This window comes from Emys orbicularis, chromosome 9, assembly GCF_028017835.1.
Source record: "Emys orbicularis isolate rEmyOrb1 chromosome 9, rEmyOrb1.hap1, whole genome shotgun sequence".
NCBI classification, from domain to species: Eukaryota; Metazoa; Chordata; order Testudines; family Emydidae; genus Emys; species Emys orbicularis.
The window spans coordinates 11878100-11899857 of NC_088691.1; the positions used below are offsets into that span (position 1 = coordinate 11878100).

The 21758-nt window shown below is 41.7% G+C and overlaps 2 protein-coding genes across 2 annotated transcripts in view; one reads left to right on the forward strand and one right to left on the reverse strand.

Annotated features, from left to right (window-relative positions):
• Positions 1–4723, forward strand: part of PASD1 (PAS domain containing repressor 1) — a 63545-nt gene extending 58822 nt beyond the window's left edge. Inside the window, exon 20 of the mRNA XM_065411187.1 lies at positions 4508–4723. Coding sequence (XP_065267259.1) covers positions 4508–4723 — 216 coding nt within the window. The remainder of the gene's footprint in view (positions 1–4507) is intronic.
• The window catches only part of TBC1D8B (TBC1 domain family member 8B), a 56271-nt gene continuing 35734 nt past the window's right edge, over positions 1222–21758 (reverse strand). The window contains exons 10-22 of the mRNA XM_065411186.1: positions 18112–18262; positions 16090–16304; positions 15478–15595; positions 14512–14797; positions 12805–12934; positions 9716–9814; positions 8414–8482; positions 7951–8191; positions 7002–7067; positions 5445–5528; positions 4186–4242; positions 3046–3143; positions 1222–1635 (exon numbers count right to left, since the gene is read on the reverse strand). Of these exons, the coding sequence (XP_065267258.1) occupies positions 1222–1635; positions 3046–3143; positions 4186–4242; positions 5445–5528; positions 7002–7067; positions 7951–8191; positions 8414–8482; positions 9716–9814; positions 12805–12934; positions 14512–14797; positions 15478–15595; positions 16090–16304; positions 18112–18262 (2028 nt within the window). The remainder of the gene's footprint in view (positions 1636–3045; positions 3144–4185; positions 4243–5444; positions 5529–7001; positions 7068–7950; positions 8192–8413; positions 8483–9715; positions 9815–12804; positions 12935–14511; positions 14798–15477; positions 15596–16089; positions 16305–18111; positions 18263–21758) is intronic.

Sequence of the window (21758 nt, forward strand, 5' to 3'; positions counted from 1 at the left end):
CAGCAGGTCAGTCACCTGGCTTAGCAGTCCTAATTCAACTGATTAGGAGGTGGCTATTGATGGCTACTATCGGGTTTTGAGAGAACACTCAAACAAAATCATGTCTTTCTCCAACATGCACCAGATGAGCGAGCTATCCCTCCCCTGCCTGCAAGTGGATGCAGACAAAATTTAAGTGCTTTACATCACATCCTAATTCCTTATACTGAAAAAGGGAGTAGGCATTGTCTGCCCGTTTCCTTGCGACTCCAGCAAGTACACTGGAATACATTTGATTGGAAGTTGCACCTTTTGATGATCCGTCCCCAGCAACAGGGGAGCCACAAGAGTATCAGTTAACTCCCCCATTCTTGCATCTCAGGGATACAGAATGTTGGCGGGAAGGGGTAACCTACTCATCTGGGTTGATGCAGGAAACCATGGAGTCAGATGGGAAATTACTCAGATGGAAATCACACCCGAGCTGCAAAATCTGGGTCCCCAAAATTCCAGGGCGTACAGATCCAGTGTAGAAATGGCGCCATTTGGGAAATCAGGATTCTGGTCTGAATTTTGCATAGATTCAGGCCCAGCTCTGACACCAGCTATTCACTAGAAGCCAGTGGGGTCTGATAAAGAAAAGATTAACACTACAGTACAGAAACAAGTAAAAGAATGGAAACTTCCTTCTTTATCAACAATGCTCCTGTGACCATCAAGGCTACCAGTCCAAAAACTCTATTCCCCTTCGTACTGAGGCTTTTGCCCTGGGTTGGTGTGAGTTTACATGCAGATTTAGAAATGGTTACTTAGAAATTAAACCAGCCTGAAAGTAAAACACTTAGATGTCGAGTACTACTTGTAACTGAAGATGGCAGAAAATCATCATATTCATCACAACAATGAACAGTAAATCAAGTATGTAACCAGTAATAGTAGTCATACAGAAAGTTTTGCAATAGTGCCCTCTACGGGTCGCATTTAGTATTTTTAGTAATATTGCATATTTTGTATAATATGGTAAAAATGCCGTTTACTTTTCTGTCCTTTTTGAACTATATTGAAATTTCTGAACAACACAAAGATGTGATTGTGCTTCAAAGTGTTTTTAATTACTTCAAAACATATTGTTATCTGGTAGTTAAAGCTAAATCCTCAAATCTCATTCTCAATATAAACAATGCTCACTTTCCATAGCAATGGACTTTCTGTTACATAGGGTGCAAAGGTGAAAAACAACAACTATACTCTGGTTCTCGCTTTTAATTGTGAAGTTTTAGCATTTTCTACCTTGGCTTTTATGTCTAGAGGTTTCTCAAAAAATCTCACCAAAGCTGGTTCATTTAACAAGGATGCCAGGATCTGCTCAAAGGCAAAAGACCATTCATGGTCGTCTCTGCGAGGGCTTTGTACATTCCTGCGCTCAGTCTGTTGGGGTGCACTGTCTTTCTTCGGAGCGTTCTGGCTGTCCGTGCTGGATTCTCCTGCAGAAGCTGGGCTTTTGGCTGGTGAAGTGGGGCTTTGTAGTCTTCTCCCAACTTCTTCCATCTTCAGCAAGAGGCTGGTGACAGTCGCTATAGCCCAATATAACAACTCCTCTTCAGGGTCCCCGTGGAACAGGTTGTATAAAGTCTTTGAGAACTGGATGAACTGGAACTAGGGAGAGGTAAGGAGGAGACTATTCAGAGAACATCAGCTCAAAGCCCTAGCAACAGGCTTTTCTTTCTAGCTAGTATTCTTTATTTCCACCATAATTTCTCATGGAAAAGCATCCTATAAAAGCACAATGACCATTTCCCCCTTTGAAATATGCCTAACTTTACCCAGAAGGGAGAATGGATCATTATTACATCCATCAAAGAGATACATGCAGCTGTTTTGTAATGGCGCTAAAGTCATTCCTATAAATGGTTCCTAACGGGTAAGTGATTGCCCAGACACTCTTCTAGAATCAAACAAAGGGTCTTAGTCAGAAAAAGACTGATCTTTCCCCCCCCCCCCCTTCCATCGATGCCTTAATACATAAGAACCAGACTGAGTGTTATAAATAGGAACTAAGGTCATGTTCAGAGAACTCTTGCAAACACTTAGTTCATGCTCTGTTATTTGACTATCGGGGAAATGGAATGAAGATGGCAAGATTGGTCTTTCGTCTCAGACAAGGATTAAATACAGGGCTTCTGTTGCCCTGTGCCCCCTCCCGCCATTAAGTATAACCCCGCATGGCCTGCTCATCTTATGCTAACTGCAAAAGTAACCTGAACAAGAAAAACAGTCTGTATGAAACTCTCAGACAAGTGAGAAATACTCGTATAAACCTTTGGGAAATGCATGTGCACAACTCAGCTCACAGGATTGTCCTTAACTGAAGAGAAACTTTATGGAGGTTCCCCAGCTTCTGGTGTGTTTGCTACTGCGATATTTAGAGTTCTGTATCAGGAACAACAGATGAACCCTGTCGTATAGCATTTACCATGTGGTTATAAACAAGAACTTCTGTCATGGTTAAAGTCTTGATTATGGACTGCAGCTGTTCTAAGAATCAATAGCGATTATTTACTATGATTGGTGCTTAGTACATTGCTTTTTCTGGGGCAGTGGTTTTACAGGAGACCCGAATGAACAGCTCGCTACCTGTAATGGACCCTTATGGTGGAATTTTCAGAAGTGCCCTTCAAGCGACTTGTGCTCCTGAGGGCGTCTCCTTATACAAAATTTGTACCGTTTAACTATAGTGGATCAGTATGAGTTATGCATTCATGCTAGGGGCTGTACTGGAATAACTATTGGCAAAAAAATCATATACCTAATTGACACAGTTATGCTGGTACAGACACCACATGTCGACCAGGCCTAAGTCACTTAGACATAGTACCCTTAATGAATACTAGAGGCAATGAAAACATTCAGCCAGGATTATAACAGTTTAGAAAGACGGTCTAGTGGTTAAAGTATAGGACTCAAAGTGAAGTGACCCTATGAACACACTGCATTTTAGCTATTATGCTGATCTCAAGGAGAGATAAAGTGAAAATCTAGACTGACACAGGAGACAGACAGTTTTACCTGGTTCATTCTAGGCAAATCCTTAATATTTTCTTCTTTTTTAAGAAGTTCATCTTGCCATTGCTTCAGATAGGCCTGAATATCAATCTTCTCTTTACCTGCTTGAGAAAAAAGAATATTTCAGAACTAACAGATCTCTGACATATTCCAGGTGGGAACATCTTCTGCTAAGAAGTCACATGTGTCCTGGAACATTTGGCTTATATTTTCTTTTGGACATGATCATCATATATTAAAGGAAAGAAATATAACCAGTGCACAAGGTTTCCTATACAAAACTATGAAAACACACAGGCTGAGATTTAGGCCAAGATTCAGGTGAGAAGCAGAGTCGGGGCTAGGGTTCACGTTCAGATCTGAGAGTGTCACAAGATTTTGGCACAAGGCAATGGAAATCTTGTGAATTTCCACAATCTTAAAATGGTACAGATATCCTGAGATCAATTTTCCTTGTGAGATTTTGACTATTTGCCAGCCAAGCTTGGGATCCAATTGCAGGGGCGGATTTTGATCTGAGAATTCAAATCCAACTTCTCTCCAAAGCCTTTATGGAGTTCAGGTTAGAAGTACCAGTTTTGGCCCCATAAGATGGACAGTATTTTTGCAAAGTGTCAAGATGATATGTTTCCCCATGAACTTAAACAATGTCTAGTCTGAAATTACTTGACCACACAATCTGTATCAATTCAGTAATAAATGTTCTTGGTTTTTCTAAAACATGAATTAAATCATGGGAAGGGGAAGGGGAATCATATGATGTCTCAGCTGGTAATAGACACAGAAGTTTCTCCTCCAGGTTATCAGTTCAAATCTACACCAGATCAGACAGAAATGACAAAAAGTCAAAAGGTGAATGTTAGTGAGTTATGTGAAATGAGCTGGTACCCTCAGTCAAGTTCCTACTCAACAGTCTTAATCAGACCAAGGATGGAGTGGGCATAGAGATGAATATAACCCCTACCTGTGACCTGCCCTGAGTAAGCCCAACAATACAAAGAGATTAGACATTAATACTATCATGCAGAAGCAGCCATGCTGACGAGATGCTCCATTTCCTCTCCACACGTGTGCCCGGTTTCTCTCTCCCAAAAGCAACACCGGGCCACCGAGTGTCTGACTTCGCTGATCGAGATTCTTTACCTTTTTCTGGGCTTCTCTTCAAAGCATCAGCTTCCTGACTATCCACAGGAGAGGAAACTATAATTGAAGAGGGGGAAAAAAAAGTATTTGGTGTTTCTTTCACAGATTGAGTTTATACTGTGTGTTTCCCTTTATCAAAATTCCCTTCTTCAACAAGGATATTTAAGACACTTGCTTGCTTGTATATTGAACTCAGTTGTGACAGAGAAGAAGCTATATGGATGCACCGAAGAGCAAGAGCTAGCTAGAGCTAGCTAGAGACAGAAGGAGCCAGAGTCAGCTGCATAGTCTCAGATTCTCCCCATTACCTCTCTGCCCCCAGGTGTTCAAGACTGGTGGAGGTTGGTGGAACATTTACTGCAGATATTGTACTGCTGCTGTGGATCTAAACCTCTCACACACCGCTTACGAAGGAGAAAAGGGAAGTCGACTCCAAGGAAGAGAAATGACGGAGTTTCCTAAAGGAAATGTTCTGTATGGATCCCCAGCAATTTGGACTCGCCTCTTTTTGCATGGGACTTCAGAAAGGGAGAAGTGAAACCTCAAGAAGATTATGGATTTAAATGTTCAACTCCCTGGGGCAGTGAGTCTTCCTTTGTTTCTGAGCATAGTGATAAGCATACAGTCAGCAGTTAAACAAAAAGAAAACCTAACGACGATTAGGCTTCTGGTGTGCTGAGACCACTGCCTATCACGCTGACCAGTATTTTCTCATTGTTCCTTGTGTTTTCCCATCTGTCTGTATCTACCCGCTGTCTCCTGTCTTAAGACTGTAAGCTCCTTGGGTCTTTTTGTTCTGTGTGTTTGTACAGCACCCACCTCCATATCCCATGACTGGGGCTCCTAGATGCTACCATAATACAAATAAACAAACACATGAAATAATAACTAAGCACTGCTTATTGTGGTATTCCACAGAATCTAGCCATTAACCAGCTTTTCAACCTGAGGCAACACACAGTGATACAGAAAAAACAACTCTGAGAAGAGAGTAGGTGGATATTTGTGGAGAACTTCTGCACTGCCTTGTGGGATATAGATGATCTTCAAGGGTGGGGCTTTTGTAAAGGATTCGTGTCATCGGGGGGTACATTTTACATAAGCATTCTTTGGGGGCAGGAATTGTGTCTTCATAGGCATTAATACAGCACCTCTCACAATAGGCCCCAGTCCTGATTAGGGCAGCTGAGCTCCATTGCAGTAGAGCTAATAGAATATCACTAATTCTTTGTCATAAAACCAAGCATGCTGGGGCTTACCATGGAGTTGACTGAAATGAATCAGCTCTTCTTTTGAAAGATCATCACCTTTGGAAGGGCTTAGAGATTCCACTTCAGTAAAAGCTGCAGGAAAAATTAGTGCAATCAATCGAAAGCGGACATAGTGGTACCTGGGCCATCAACATACTGGAAAGGGCAACATAGTGACAGCCAAGAAACTTTCTTATGGTCTCTCAGTACTACATGAACTAAAGGAGGGGGTGGGGGAGGAAAAAATAAGGAAATAACAGTAAAGAGAAAAGAATATAGAACATTTAGCACACTCTCCAAGTGCTTGGAGATGAAATTCCTCAGTACAAACCCTACTGCTGGACAAAGTTGTACTCAAAACTAATGGCACCAAAATGCTCAGCAAACAGCCATTAGTAAAGGTTTCTGAAAGAACTGGGAAACAAAACATTTTTTATTAATAATAAACCGCACTGATTTAGGCCCTGATACTGCAACAGAATCAGTGCAGGTGGATCCTCACCAGAGTCAGCAGGGCTCCATACAGGTGCAGGGATCCACCCCTCTAGAGATCGGCAAATTTCAGTGCGGCCTGCCTGTGCAGACCCATTTGCAGGTTCAGGGCTTAGTACTTTTTGGCTGAGGATTTCAAAGTGCTTTAGAAACATAAGTGAGGAAAACTCACAATCCCCGTGAGGTTAAGGGAATTGCCCAAGATCTGGCAGAGCTGGTGAAAGAAACCCGATTACTTGACTCCCAGACTGGTGGTTAAGCTCCCAAAACATCCCGCCTTTCCTCAGAACATTTTCCACATTAAGGCCCAAATTTAGCAAAGCACTTAAGCATGTTCTTAACTTTAAACACATGCTTTAGCCCCACTGAAGTTAAGACAATTAAGCACGTGCTTAAGTACTTTGCTGAACAGAGGCCTTGGGGATTGGGTCTGCAACTCAGTGAAGTTAATGGAAAGACTCCCATCGATTTCTGTAGGCTTTGGATTAGGTCCTTAGTGAACAAATGTCTCTACAAAAAGGTGCATCTTTAGATGTATGGTGACCTCCCTTCCTAGACTTCACCTGGGCTTTATCATTTGGATTAAGTACAGTTTCAAGTCCTCCAGTCTTCCATCACCTCTGAAATCAAACCAGATTTTGCATTTTTCCATGTCATCTCTGTCCAGCCTTTCATGGCAAAATACTGACAAGTCAATACGAGCTGAGGTGCAAATTTAGTAGCAAAATCAGTGGCTGAAAATAACGACATGAGGCTTCTGAAGAGCAGCTAGAGTATAACAGAAACTCAATGACAAGCGCTCTTTGGTAGCACAAACAACATATGGGTATGGTTGTCCCTGTGAATAAAGCAGAAGTGCTCTAGGAACGTACTGGGTCTTTCCTGGTCCAGTGGAATACACCACACTGGGTAAAGCAGGCCCTGGTACTACAGCTGTGGGTCTGCACTGTGCACTTTGTACTAGTGAAACAAGGAGGAACATGCAAGCCTGGAAAATTAAAGAATGAAAAAGAGTGATGGAAAGAGAGTAGTAGCCAAGAGAAAATGCCTCAAACAACACTGCTAAAAACTTACCTGGAGGGATGTGCAGCTTAAAAAGCAGCTTCAGTTTGTCAGTGAAACTCCCATTATACATGACATCTGTTAGAGGAGAAAGGCAAGACGTTCCATTCAATTAGTTCAAAGCTTGGGGGGGAACCCTACTAGCATGAACACAGGAACAGCTGAGCATGACTGAAGTTGGACATGTGAGAGGAGGCTGAAGAAAAGTACTATTCCATGCAGCTGAACTTGGGTTTGTCTATACTGTGAAATGGTGGATGTTTTACATGTTAACACATTTTAAACCTCCTCCTTAGTACCTAGACAAAGAGAGTCGTGTTTATTTAGCTAGAGAATCCTTCTCAGTAACGGTTAAAATGGCAGACAGAAATGTAGGTAGAGCTGAATGCACAGAACAATGTACTTGCCATATAAGGAAATCACATCACACAGTGCTGATGTTTTGTTGGTGTTTTTGTTAAACATTTACTCCTACACAACAGCATTCTAGAATATCAGATGCGCAAAAAAAAAAAAATGTTAATGCAACATTAAGGTTAATTTAATTCACAGCTAAATTAATAAAAAGTCAGTAAAAATTACATTAACTTGGCTGGGTTGCATGTGCTGTCTGTGTGGAAAGTATTTTTCATCAGCCAGACAGGTTGTGCAATATGGCCAAGTTAACACTGTTTTCAGAACCTGAACTTCTGAACTTCCTAGCTTTTGGGAATTTCACACTTAAAGTTGCATTAATATAGACCAAGCATGGAAATTTTCAGCCCAATGTTTCAGAAAAATTACTAGCATGTGAAGTCAGAGGATAACAACAGAAACTGCTTTGCCCCCTTTATAGATAGAGGGCACAACCAGAGCATGCGCTAATCATTTTAAACTATTGTTAACCAGCCTAAGCAACCCCCACATCTGAAGTTATAAATATACTCTGTAAGCCAGGTGCATGTATTCGATAGTCTCATACCAAGTGCACAGGCAAATTCTTTGAAGTTTATAAGGCAATCGGAGTTTTCGTCCAGCAATCTGAATGTCCACAGTGCAAGAGAGTCCCTGTTTGCACAATGTGCCCATGGACTCAAGAGGTGATAGAGGACCCTGAACTGCTGGCAGTCGATCAGATACTGGTCCAGATATGGCAGACTGGGGTCATGGTGTCTCAGGACAGGGCTATTTGCACTCCAGTAACAGGACAGAAAATGCTCCTTCTACAAAGAAAAGGCAAAGCTTTAGACCAGGAGAAAGGAAAATTCTGCTTGGGGAAAAAAGATTTTGAATTTGTTTCCAGTGTTATTTGAGGATGACATTGTAAAGTGTATAAATTAAATCTTCCTTTTCATTGGGTTGGAACTGTGACGTTTCCTTATTAGAACTGACCCTAAATACAGACATTTTGCAAATGAGGGCATTAAAGAAAAACAGCATGTTACCTTGAATAATTCATAAAGCTCTTCCAGGTCACTAGGACTGAATTTTACATCCTGGGACACAACACGCAGCTAAAAGAAATGAAAATAAAAAAATTAAATGGTGACTTTCCCCCTCTTTGCTCTACAGTCTTATTCCAGTGCTCTCCCAAGATTTTAGCTCACATTTAAGAGGTTGTTTGAATTTTCCTACAGATGTTTTGCAGCTTACAATTAGGGAAAGAGTACAGAATCTCGACTGGAAACAAGTCAAGGACCACATACTAAACCCAAAGAGGAGAGAATAAACTCAAATCACATTACATGTGGGTGTTGATCCTACACTATAGAAACCAGAAGCCAACTCTCATATACCAGATTATTTATACTAATGCAATATGTGGCTTCAGTCATAAGGGACAAATGGCACTTTCAGTTCATGCAAACAAAGAGTTTATTTTTCATTACAGAGAGTTAGGAATTCAAGGACACAACTCCTTAATGTCAAGGGCAGCTGCAAGACCAGCATCCGCATTCACAATATGTTAACCGTATCCAAGAAATACAACAGTTATGGTCTCAGTGCTCACAATAGGTTACTGCAGCATTTACGGTGCCCATTTACTGTAGAAAGAGGTATTAGTCTGGTTTTAATGCTAGTTACTAGGGGTCAGCCACTGAAGAAACAAGCAAGCAAAGGAAACCAACTGCAACCTTCACTCACAGTAGGGAGTTTAAATTTCCAGGGGCACGTGCAAGAGTTAAATATATAAGTACACATGTTAAAAAGTGATCCTTTTTATATTGCAATACAGTTATCTCCTCAGTGGTGTTTCATTGGTGGTTTATTGGTTATTAGTACTTTGCTCCATTTCTTCCTTGCAAAACAGGATGTACAAGTTATTAATTGGTTATTACTTTAGTGTTCAGTGTTTCATTGCTTCACTAATGGCTTTTTACACTACCTTATGTCTCTAAGGGAAGTGCACTAACAATTTAACAGCAGCACACAGAAATACAAATCAGCCCATTCTGATCAGTGCAGAGAGTCACGGAAATGTAGTGCAGAGTCCTTGGAAGCCTATGGTGTTACCAATAACTAGAGCAGCAGCTCACAGATTCAAAACATCTTGGACCAAACCCCCATTTACTACAGACACCCATCAGAGAGGGATTTCAGCCTTCAAGGTGTTATTCACTCAGCTGTGAATATTCTAGGTCATCCTCATTCATTCGCTTGCATTTTCCAAAAGGGAGGAAGTCCATCCGAGGAAAGGCAACACTACTGCACATGGTCCACAGCTTCTGTCCTTTCAGGACACTTACCACATTCTGTTTTGTAGTAACTTCTAGGGTCTGGATCACATACAGCCTGTTCCTGCAGCGCATGCTCTCGACATCCTCGTATCGAATATCACCATATTTCTAGGGGGGGGGAAAACCCAAACTCTGTGAAATTGAATTTCAGCTACTTCCAGCCATGGAGCTGCTCATATATGTGGATATTTTTGCTTTTCCTGCCACTAAAATAGCAGTGGGACCAGCCGTATTGACACAAAGCAAGCCTGTGCTCTGGAAACTCACTGATGAATAAAGGTATATCTACACTACAACTAGCCACACGCGGGTGGCCAATGCCAGCTGACTTGGGCTCGCGAGGCTCGGGTTGTGGGATTGTTTCACTGCTGTGTAGACTTCCAGGCTTGGACTGGAGCCCGGGCTCTAGGACCCTGCAAGGTGGGAGAGTCCCAGCACTTGGGTCTCCAGCCCAGGCCCAGAAGTCTACACAGCAGTGAAACAACACTGGCACAGGCCAGCTGCAGGTTTTGCTTTGCTGTGTAGACATACTCTAAGAGACGGAGGGCAGGACTGTCCTTTTCTGTACACACCAGCACAGGGGATTAAGGGGGTGTAAGGTGCCCCCTTACCCACCCTGCAAGGGGTGGGTCCTTGTGTGTGTGGGGAAGGGGAGGAAGAAGTCATCTCTGATGGGGTGTTACACCCCTCCCACATAAGTGAGGAGGCAGGGGTGGGTAATGAGCAGAGTCCTCCACATGCTGGCCAGCACGGTTGAACTGATGAAGGAAGACCAGTAGTAGATAACTTCCTTTCTGGAGCAAAGGGGGAATCAGGGAGGGAATTTCAACTCAGCCACAATGAGGTCCCTGTCTGCTCCTGTGGCAGGGCTGCTATTCAATGCCCTTCATTGGGGTAGATTGTAAATTTACAATCTAATCCTGAATAGATGCAATACATTAAGAACTACAGGCTCTTCCATGTACAAACTAAAAATTGCTCCTTTATGATTTAGCCTGAAAAGGAATAAACCTGGGAGTCCGAGTCATAAAAGGACCCAAATAACAACCGAGGCATATTTTCAAGCCCCTTACTCAGAGTTAGTCATTAGAACTGGCTGCAGGATAATTCCCTTCTGCAGCAACTTTCAAGGTTTCGAAATTTGTGTTCGTTCCACTTTGGAACAAAACCACAACCTTCTGTGGAAACAATACTGTGTTGAAATAGGCTCTTTCATCAGGAGTGTGGGAGGGGAGACCCTCACACTCTACAGCCTGGTGGTTAGGACACTGGACCAAGCTGTGGGAAACTCCAGTTCAAAATACAAAACTCAGCTCTGAGTGAGATAAAGCAGGGAGTGGAAACCTGGGTCTCCCGGTCTCCTACATCCCAGGCTAGTACCCTAACCACTAGACTATAGCGAGTCTCAGTCTCTCTCTCTGGTCCTTCTTGGCAACAATTTCATTGAAACACTTTCGTGAGGCAGCATATTTTGATGAAATTTCATTTTGTCAAAAGCACTGCACCTAGCTCTACCGGTGATCCTTTACCCAGCGAGTATTCCCACTGACTTCTATGGCACTGCACTCCATGAGCAAGACAGGCAGTCAGGCCTGTAACAATTTGCACCTCTGGTGTGGTCCCTTCCAAGGATCTCGAAATGCTTTACAAACATTAATAAATGTTACCTCTGCTCACTTGAGAAAGTAGAAACTAGACCGATATCTCCATTTCTCAGGGAGGGAAAACTGAAGCACAGATACATTACGCGATTAGGTCAAGAGTCAGAATTAGAAGTAGAATCCCAGCTCCTAGTCCTGTGCTCAGACCACAAACCCATGCCTCTCTTCCTAACAGGAATCAAAAGACTCTGAATTGTATTCTAGTCTTCTCCACAAATTATACCACGAGCAGCTAGCTTCACGGCCAAGCTAGTGCATTTCTTCAGAAGTTGCTCTTCAGCACAAAACACTCCACCTTGTTCTCCAATGCCCTCATTAAAAATAATATGCTCTAGGCCAGGGGTTCTCAAACTGGGGGTCAGGACCCCTCAGGGGGTCACGAGGTGATTACATGGGGGATCGCAAGCTGTCAACCTCCACCCCAAACTCCGCTTTGCCTCCAGCATTTATAATGGTGTTAAATATATAAAAAAGTTTTTTTAATTTATAAGTGGGGGGTCACACTCAGAGGCTTGCTATGTGAAAGGGGTCACCAGTAAAAAAGTTTGAGAGCCACTGCTCTAGGCCTTTCACTGGCACAATAACCAGAACTGGAGTCGGAAAGGGTGTCTCATATCCATGGAAAGAAACAGGGAAAGAGAGAATGTGGATTACTCTTTTCTCTTGTATAGCCTTTCATCCTAGATGGGCTCAGCAGAAATTGAAACCAAAAAGTGCTTCAAAGCAGAGATTACAGCCTAGTTCCAAATCATCCCAAGGAAGGAAATGCCTCATACAAAATCTGTGCTAGCAAGAAGAGAAAACAGAAGCTAAGTCAATTTCCTTACCAATCCAGAGAGCCACAGACCAGCAGAAGTTGAAGAAACCCAACCTCATACAGGGAGGGGGAAGAGAAAGTGGTAAAAACCTAAATAGCAGATCATGGTCAATTCTGATTTGGGTATTTCCTCCCCACCAATGTCTATTTCACTGCTGTTCCAAAATATGGAGCATAGTTAACTCCTTAAATTGGCAGCTGAGATCAGAATGTCAATTTCCACCACCTCTTGCAATCTGCAGAGGTCAGAGTCTTGCATTTGTGACTGAAGTTTCTGCCTCTGCCAATTTGCCATTTGACACTAATAATGGGTTAACTTGGGGGATGCTAGCCCAACTTACTGCTTTGCCTGCCACGTGCCTAGAGGACTCCACTCCCCAGGACTGCCAGCCCAGTACATTTCAGGTACAATAAAAAAAGAAGTACCATAGCCTAGGAAATGAGATTGGACAAAGCTCAGGGGACAGTCCAGCACTCAGAGGGGATGGACTAGTGATCTGCTGTTTCTCCAGCTTCTATGATTCTGTAACTACTTCAGCTGATGCAAAACAATTTTTAAAAAGGGCAAACAAGAAAAGGCAAATACATGACAAAACAGAATACACAAAAAGAATGCACACTTCGTTTGACTCTCTGATCAGGTCGGTTATGTCCACTTTTGGGTGGTAACTCTTTGTATCGTTCAGGTTTGAAGCCTGCTGCACAGCTTGAGGCAACGGACTGTCCTTGTTAGTGACGCTGTCGAAAAATCTGCACAAAAGTGACACAGACATAATGTTAGTGAGATCCAACTGTCAAAGCAAAGTGAAATTGACAACATCTCTGAGTCTAATAAACTGGGGAAGAAAAGAGTGGATGGAGAGGAAGCACTAGAAAGAGAACATATGTCTGGGGGCAAGCAAAGACTGGGTTATTTATGTGGGAAAGGAAGACTAAGATTGAATTGGGACCCTAGTCAGTCTTATTTGACCCACAGGCCTCTGCTAAATTGGGTCCTGATCTGCACGCATTCATAATTTACACATATCCTCAATAAACACTCATGGACAAGGGTAACCATAATCTACAGAGAAACAACTCCACAGAGCAATCATTTCCTATTTGCTGCTGAGAAGCAAATTACCGTGAGCCCCTTTAAAATGTATTGAACTGCTGCAGGCTGGATAAATTGTGGGGGGAAAAAAAAAAACGTGTTACAGCTAGGCAAAATTTTAGAAGAAGCAGTTCAAAACAAGTTTACAATTTTTGTTGTTTATCTTTAAAATGACTGTTAAGTCAGCATAACAGCAGAGTTTGGTTCCAGTTGAACTGTGTATGGGTATTGAGGAAGAAGGGATTTCACACTGATCGTATGAGTTAAAAATCAAACTCCAACCGTTCTTTATACATAAGCTTCAATAAACATAAGCTGTAAAACTATGCTTCGGTTACTAGTTTAGTTTAGGTGTTAAGAATTTAAATGAGCATAGCTAGGTTCTGAAGTGACTGTTAGTCTATACGGTTTGTTATAACAATAATTACATTCTCCTTGCTAAAACATTCAATGGCTTCTAACACCATTTAAACATATAATATGCTAAAGCTCTGGCTGAAACCAACTAAAGTCAGGACATTCATAACTATAAGTCTCCCTACCGTTGCTGTACACTACATAAGTCTCAGTGTTCATATGGTACAGTGTGTGCACCATTTTACTACTCTGAGGCACACTGACAGAGAAGGATGTCAGCTAGGATATCTGAATTTAGGAAGGTGCTCCTGCCTACAGTGTGTCAGTTAAGAATGCATTTAAACATGCATATTTAGTGACAAAAATACAATACAGAGCAATAGGAGAAGGGCAATTATCTTGCCTTGATTGTTTTCCAGGTAAAATTTTTTGCCCCGTTTGAAATATTAACTCTTAACTATGGAGGAGCCAGTAGACATTGCTATAAGAACACAATTAAAGGGTCACATTGTTACTAACCTGATGTCTGAATTATCTGAGACATTTTAGTATTCTCTGGGTTGCTTGGTTGTTGTGGAAAGGCAGGTCGGTAGGGGGTTATAAATACTCGAGTGTAGGTTTTGTATCCATTTTAAACAGTACAAAGTTCTTATGGTTTTAGAAGAAGAGGTAACAACTAAGACTGAGATTTTCAAAGGAGCCTAATGGAGTTGAGCACACAAATCCCAGTGGATTTCAGTGTGAACTGAAGACTTAACTCCCTTGGCTCCTTTGAGATTCCCAGCCTAATGATTTCTCAGCCATTTCTAAGAGGCAAATCTACCTGTAAGTACATATCTTTCCAAGTTGCATTTAGAAATGATGAATACACCGATACCTGTTTAGAACAGTCACTGCCTCTGCATCATCCTTACAGGTCAGCAGCTTGTCCATGTTGTAGTCCAGTACCGCCAGACCCAGCTGCAAGATTGCCTTTATCCCATCGTAGAAGAAACAGTCTACCACACTGACTGCACTTTCAATGGGCAGCACGCTGATAAAGAGGGTAAGAAACCAGGAGAGAGAGACGGACGAGAAGAACGTCATGTCTGTCATGTGGTCCGTCAGCTGAGACAAGTGATCCCTGATGAGTTCCTCAAACACTGCTTGATCCACCAAGGCCCCTGCAGGAGGACAACGAAACAGCCACCCAAATCTTAATATAGGAAATAAAGCAGCAGACATTTCCAGGAATCAGGCTCACACACAACCATACCTTCGTTATAAAACAGGTCAAGCTGCTGCCATGGTATGACATAAGGAATAACATGAGCAGGTCTGGGTGTGCGGCTATACCAAACACCTGCATGACCCGAGTATGTTAGGAGCCATCAAGACAACATGTGGGTATCTAGCATAACTGCACACCAAGTAGTATGTTATTGCTTTTGATAGTACATAGTCAGCTCCGTTGCTCCTCCTAAGTAGTCAATGTCCCTTTTTTGCAACAGGGGAGAGAAAACCTTTTAAAAAAAAAAAAAAAAAAAAAAAAACATCCCCGAAACATTGACCAGCAGAATCAGGGACAAGTATACAAATCCAGGAAAACGGTAATATGGTACAAGTTATAATATTTCCTGAATAGTTTCTCTACAGCAATAGCTCAGGAATAAAAAGCTACATTAATTCATGCACAAACAGGAATATTCCTGTTTATTTTCAACTCTTCTTTCTAAACTACAGCAGTGAACTAAATCCAGCATTTTTCCCCCCATCCAAACTTTAGCTAGTTCTTCACTTCCGTTTCAAGATGTGATTGTTACGTTTATTTTTAAAAAACTGATAGAAGACAGAAACATATTACCAATGATTCGACGATTGAAATAATCAGGTAACATTCTTTCACACACAGCAACCAATAGCCAGAAAGCTTCTTCTTCTTTAGCGTAAAGTAGCAGCACGGATGTCAAAATATTCATTGCCTACAACATTCAATCAAGGCAAGAGGTGTTGGCAAGGAAAGACAGTAAGAGCATGCAGTGCTTTTCAGGTTTGCAGCATGTTATAATTATATATATAAATTTTAAAGCATAGTTTACATTGCATCATTTTACAGCTCAGTTGGGATAAGCTGCAACTATATCCTGTACCAGACCTATGCTGCAACACAGTTAAAATGCCTGGTATAACATTTAAGCTATATAAGGTAGATTTATAATGTCAACCTAGCATAAATCCAAGATTTACAGCAGATAAAATAATGTCACAGGCACGGGCAGAACTTGGTGACAAACCTTATATAAAAGTCAATGTTGTATAATGTTTTGAAATTTATACCACAAGTAAACCACTGAAGCAAGAAACCCCAGGGATTTATGTGACGAGTTTATGAGGTGTGGCATCACAATACTGGTACCAAATATTAGTGTTACTGATGTTTAGAAGACCCATACACATGATCTCAAGAGTATTCTACCTGACAGTATCCAATCTTGGGATTCCTGTACGCATAGGCTGTAAGAACTCTCCTGAGTGCGGAAATACCAGTGTCGCTTTGAAAGGCTGGATGCTCAGGTAGGGAGCGACGCAAATCTCGTTCAATTTCATCAGTAGCCAAAGTGCATGTTCCTAGGGACTTTTCCACCAGTTCAGTGTAATAGCCGGGGTTTGTAGCCATGTCATTAACGGCACCTGCCAATGTGTTTTATTGCACAGCATTAGAAGACAGAAAGAGTGGAATATCTACATCATTTCTTTGCAATATGTCTAATAGCTTTTAGTACTTATTGAAGTTATATGGCTTATGATGGAGCCTTGGGGGCCAAATCCCCAGGCCATTACTCCAATAGGATATCAGAGTAACACTTTTGAAATCAATAGGGTTACACTGGAATTACAGGAGTAGCAAAGTAGAAAACTAGGCTCAAGGTAGATAAGGTGGTAGGTTATTTTCTATTATAAATCAGATTTTGACCCTGAGTTCTCTCTTGATTTCCACAAAAAAGCCCCCATTCCATCTGTCATTTTACAAATGTTTTCTGGTAGAGTCAATGTTTTTCTTCCCTGCAAAGTTGGTAGTGGACTGATCAAGCCATTTATGAGAGAAGTACTTTTTGAAAATGGGTCACATTTGGATCATTCTAAGATTTTCATGCCATCACAACCCATAGGTGCTCAGATACAAAACTGATGAGTGAAGAATAAATGTACAGATAGATACTTCAACAACAGTTAGCAACTACAAATCTCTTGCATTCAGAACTACTCAGCATGAGCTAAAACAGGCTAGATAAATTACTTTTAAAATTGTTGTCATAAACTGAACCTCTAGAAGAGTTGCAAAATCACCTCTGATATTGGGGTAAATAGTCTTGTGTGGTCAAGGCACTGAATGCAAGGTCAGACAGATCTGTACTCAATTCCTGGCTCTGCCACAGACTTCTTATGCAACCTTGAGCAAGTCATTCGGGTGACTGTCTCATGCGCTGAAGTCAATGGGAGCTGCAGGAGCTCAGGGCCTCTAAAAATCAGTGACTTAATCGCTCCGTGCTTCAGTTCCCCATCTGTACAATACAGATTATAATACTTCCCTATTTCGTAAGTGTGTTGCTAGGATAAATTAATTAGTGTTTGTGAAGCATTCTAATACAGCTATTACACCACAGGGATGAAGGCCATAAAAGTACCTTTGTAACTTTCACGAGAGATTACGTGCATCTTTAGAAACACTGCAAGTGAAGCACGTGATGTTTGTAAGCTCTGTACTTTGGTTCAAGGGGCCTAGTCTAGAAAACAGTTGCAAAGATGGGGCAAATTCTCTGCTACAGAAACTATTAGTTTGTAAAGCTGCCATCCCTGACAAAAGATTTAAAACCGGTTTAGCAAATATGTTTTTCCTGCTATATGAGGACATGGTCTTAAAGGGTACGTCTACACTGTATCTGGGAGCGAGTGTCCCAGCCCGGGTAGACAGACTCATGCTAGCAAGACTCAAGCTAGTGCACTAAAAATAGCAATGTGGACATTCCGGCTTGGGGCAGAAGCTCGGGCTCAAACCTACCCCACCCTATAGGCATCAGAACCCAAGCTCCAGACCAAACCAGAACGTCCACACTGCTATTTTTAGTATGCTATCTGGAGCCATGCTAGAGAGAATCTGTCCACCCAGGATCCCAGTTGCAGTACACACATATACAGAGTGGCTTTTCCAACCTAACTGTCCCCTTGAACTTTAAGGATACAGCATGTACCCTATCACCAAGGAAACAAACAACATTTTTACCTCTACAATTTTAAAAACAGTTGGAGTCAGCAGCTCTGATTTCCAACTGTAAAGACTGCAGATCTGATTTGGTTTTAATTCCCTGCATAAAAGCAAGAGCCTTATCTACTTCTGGAAGAGAACAGCAGTTTATGAAGCAATGTGTTTGATCGTTGACTAGAATATTTCTGTAGTACAACTCCATAAAATTATTTCATGCTAATTCCTATTCAATACCTGAGAAGAGCAGCCAGAGCTCTCCTCGTAAGGTCTCTGGGATCCCTCTTAAAACTAGATCTCGAGTCTTCTTTGTCCGAAACATGCTAACGCCACGTCCACATTCTACAAAGAGGATATTCCAGGACTGCTCTTTCATTTTTTCTTTCAACTATCAAAACAAAAACAAAAGCCCATTAAGCATAATGAAAAAGTCTGCTCACACATTAAGAAGTATCAGGTTAAATTTTGCTCTCGGTAATACCAGTATAAATTGAGAGCGACAGAACTGATATCAGTAGTGTTACTCTGGATTTACACTGGTGTAAATGGAAACAGAATCTGACCTACTGAATACAGAGTAACTTATGTAGACTTTTTCACCCCCTTAAAATATTTGGTCTATATTGTCTGATATTGCAAAAAGTTTATCAATATGCAGACAGCCCAGCCTGTTTCTTCATCTTTGACACTATCAATGAAGTCTACATAATTCTCAAATGTATAGGAAGTGATACAGTTCCAGAAAGGATTAACAGTGCAAGGGAGCAACACAGCTAACCAGTGGGTATGACGGTGCAGACAGGTGCTGGGAAAGCCTGCCCACAAAGTTCTCCCAAATGCTCCAAAAAGCATTGTCAACACAACACCTAGGCCACCACTGCCCTTCCAGTGCTGGACTTCAGAATGGACTAAATTATGGTTTTCTGATGTTCACAAGGGACTAGAATGAGACCAACAAACCTGTGAGACTCTGTACTTGGTCTCCACAGGCACAAGTCTAGTTTGTTAACCTACTGTGTACTCCCTTAGCCCCTTTTAAAATTAATTTTAGCCCATTAAAGCAGCTCTTTAAATTGCTTTATTTTGTAAAAATATCCAAGTTCTCCTATAGTCCATTCATTTCCTGTCCTGACGGAAGCAGCTAAGTCAAAGCGGTCAGTATAAAACAGCTAAGAACAAGCAGAATCTTAAAGGCTATGGTTATAAAGTAATTAAGCACTGGCTGCTGTTGAATGTTTCAGGTAGATTTTGGTAGAAAGCACCATCTGTTTTGCATCATGTACCAGGAATGTCCTAAGGGTAAGACTTTGTTGATTTCAACAGAAACTGATGGACAAGAACAGCAGAAATGTGTAGCAGAGGATCAGAATCCAAAGGATTAAATAGCAGGGCTAATTAAGAAACATGATAAATTATATCAAAGGTATTTTTCATTTTAAAATAATCCTTTTAGAAATAAATCATTCTGTTTAGTATTTTTGTAAATAAAAATGGTCACAAGAGTATGTAACACACCCTCTGGCTGGGCAGTCATAGCTTGATGCAGTGGGTGACCTATTCACCTCATTAGGATACCTCCTGCAACATTTTCTCATACTTACAATATAATAACGTAGGAAGGTAGAATGTCCCTTTTAAAGGCCATACCCAGTACAAACACTGCGACTAGGTGACCATGGACCCACATCTTCCCATTTGACACTACGATACCAACAACCTGTTTGGTGCTTGATCCTTCACCATTCAAATCAAAGGGAAATTTTCCATTGACTCAGATGAGAGCAAGATCAAGCCCTTAAGCGCCAGCAGTGCCGCCAACAACTTGTGTCCCCACTCATGCTCTTGTGGGACCTAGCAAACTCAAAATTCTCAGCATTGCCCAACTTCTTCCTTGGCAATGACAGAGATGGGGCCCTCTCTCCAACTACTCTCTGGCGGATTGGACTCTGCGAATTTTAAGGCTGGCCTTGGCTACAACTCTATGATGCCATGAACAAAGCAAGACAAACTGAAGAAATTTAGCTCCGCTCAATTAAGTTAAGTACTGAAGTTAAGTACTAATGACACTGGTGGACACTCTCAGTGGTGCTGAGTGGCTTTAAACTCCTTTGGATGCTGCACAGCACCTTGCAATATTGAAAATTTAAGGCTCAAAAGAATTATCTAATTATGGTGTTGCTCCGATTGAACTCAGGGTCACACTCCCATTTATTACAACGAGAGTGAGTCTAGATCTTCCATGTTAATTCAAGGGTTGCTATACTGCAGCAGGAAGACTTTGTACAAGAGACTGATTATCTTTACAGAATACTATATGTTAGCACCAAACATGCTGGATTTTAACAAAGAAGAACAAGCATTTTCAGTAGAAATAAAATATAACCAAACCCACAATGGAGAACATACCACTTAAGGAACTAAGCTACTAGTAGAATACAAAGCTTCTGTAATTTGTTAACTTTATCTTCGTTTCATTTCCAACACTTACTTGAATGATTGTGGTAAAGCCCTTTGAGGGCCCTTTGACAGCAAACTGCCCCAGGAAAGATTTGCCCCGGGAAAGTCTGCACTGTGTGAAGAGACTGACAGTAAAAAAAAAAAAAAAAGTGAATAGAGGGCCAGGAAAGTTTGCCAGGGGGACAAAAATGTCACAGCATTAGCTAGGCTCTGCTATGAAGAAGCCTGCAGGAAGAGTAACGTCTACCACCAGTATGTTTTCACATCAGCCCATAGGGGTGATGAGAGAATTTAATATTTAAAACACAAAGAGGTGATCTCTGTGTTTAAAAGTTAGATGCTCAATTTAGCTCCTCTGGAATTCTATTGCAGTTTTCCATTTCTCACGCATGTGTCTCTACATAAAAAGTCTTTGTAACTTGGGCTAATTTTAGAACACCTCACACTCTATTTTTTATTAGATCTCGTTGAAAAATAAGAAATTCTTTTCAGTGGAACAATTCGGTAGAATGAGATTTAGCTTTTGGGGTAGGGAAAAGATGAGGAAAACAGGAAGTCGAATGAGAGAGTAACAGAAGGAATCAGAACAAGAAAAATGGGGAGGAAGAAAGGAATGAGGAAGTAGCAGTAGGATCCAGATTGATCATGAGGGATCAGTTGCCTCCTGTCTTAATCTTTTCTTTGTGTAATGAACCTAGTTCAAAGGTTTGAACAAATTGTGGAAGGTGTATTGAGACCCTGATGCTGCAAAGTACTTAAGCATGTTAGTAGTCTCACTGAAGTCAGTGAGGCTACTCATGTGACTGAAGTTAGACACTTTAATCCTGGGAAATTCTGCGCCACTGTGCAATGCAGAATTTGCACAGAATTAATGTTCTCTGCAGAATTTCATGTTTCCAATGCGGAACTGGGGCTGCAGAGCTGCCAGCCGCCAGTAGGTGGCTGCTGTACTCTGCAGAGTCTGGCTCTCCAGTGTGCAGTGAGTGGAGCACCCAGCCTGGTGGGGATGTAGGCTCTGCATGCTCTGGCTGCCCAGCATGATCCTCATCAGCCCAACTATGGGAGAGGGCCTGGGAGACCCCACTCTGTCAAGGGTGAGAAAGGGTAGGGCTGCACTGCATCCCCTGGAGGGACAGTAAAGAAGCTGGGGGGAGGTAAAGGCTCTGGGCGGAGTGAGGTACAGGTGTCTGGGCCACGGTGCCCCATGGCTGGGCTCTAGGGAAAGAGGGGTGCAGGAGTTTGGGCTCTGGGGGGGCCCCACACAGCACTCTCCAATATCCCCCAACTGGAACTGGGTTATTGTAGGGGTTTCTTTAACTCTCTACTCCTAAGGGAATTTTTTTTTTTTTGGTCTGCATTGTTGACATACTTGTTGACAGGTATTTTAAAATAAATTACCCAAATAATTGAAACTGGAGTGATTATAT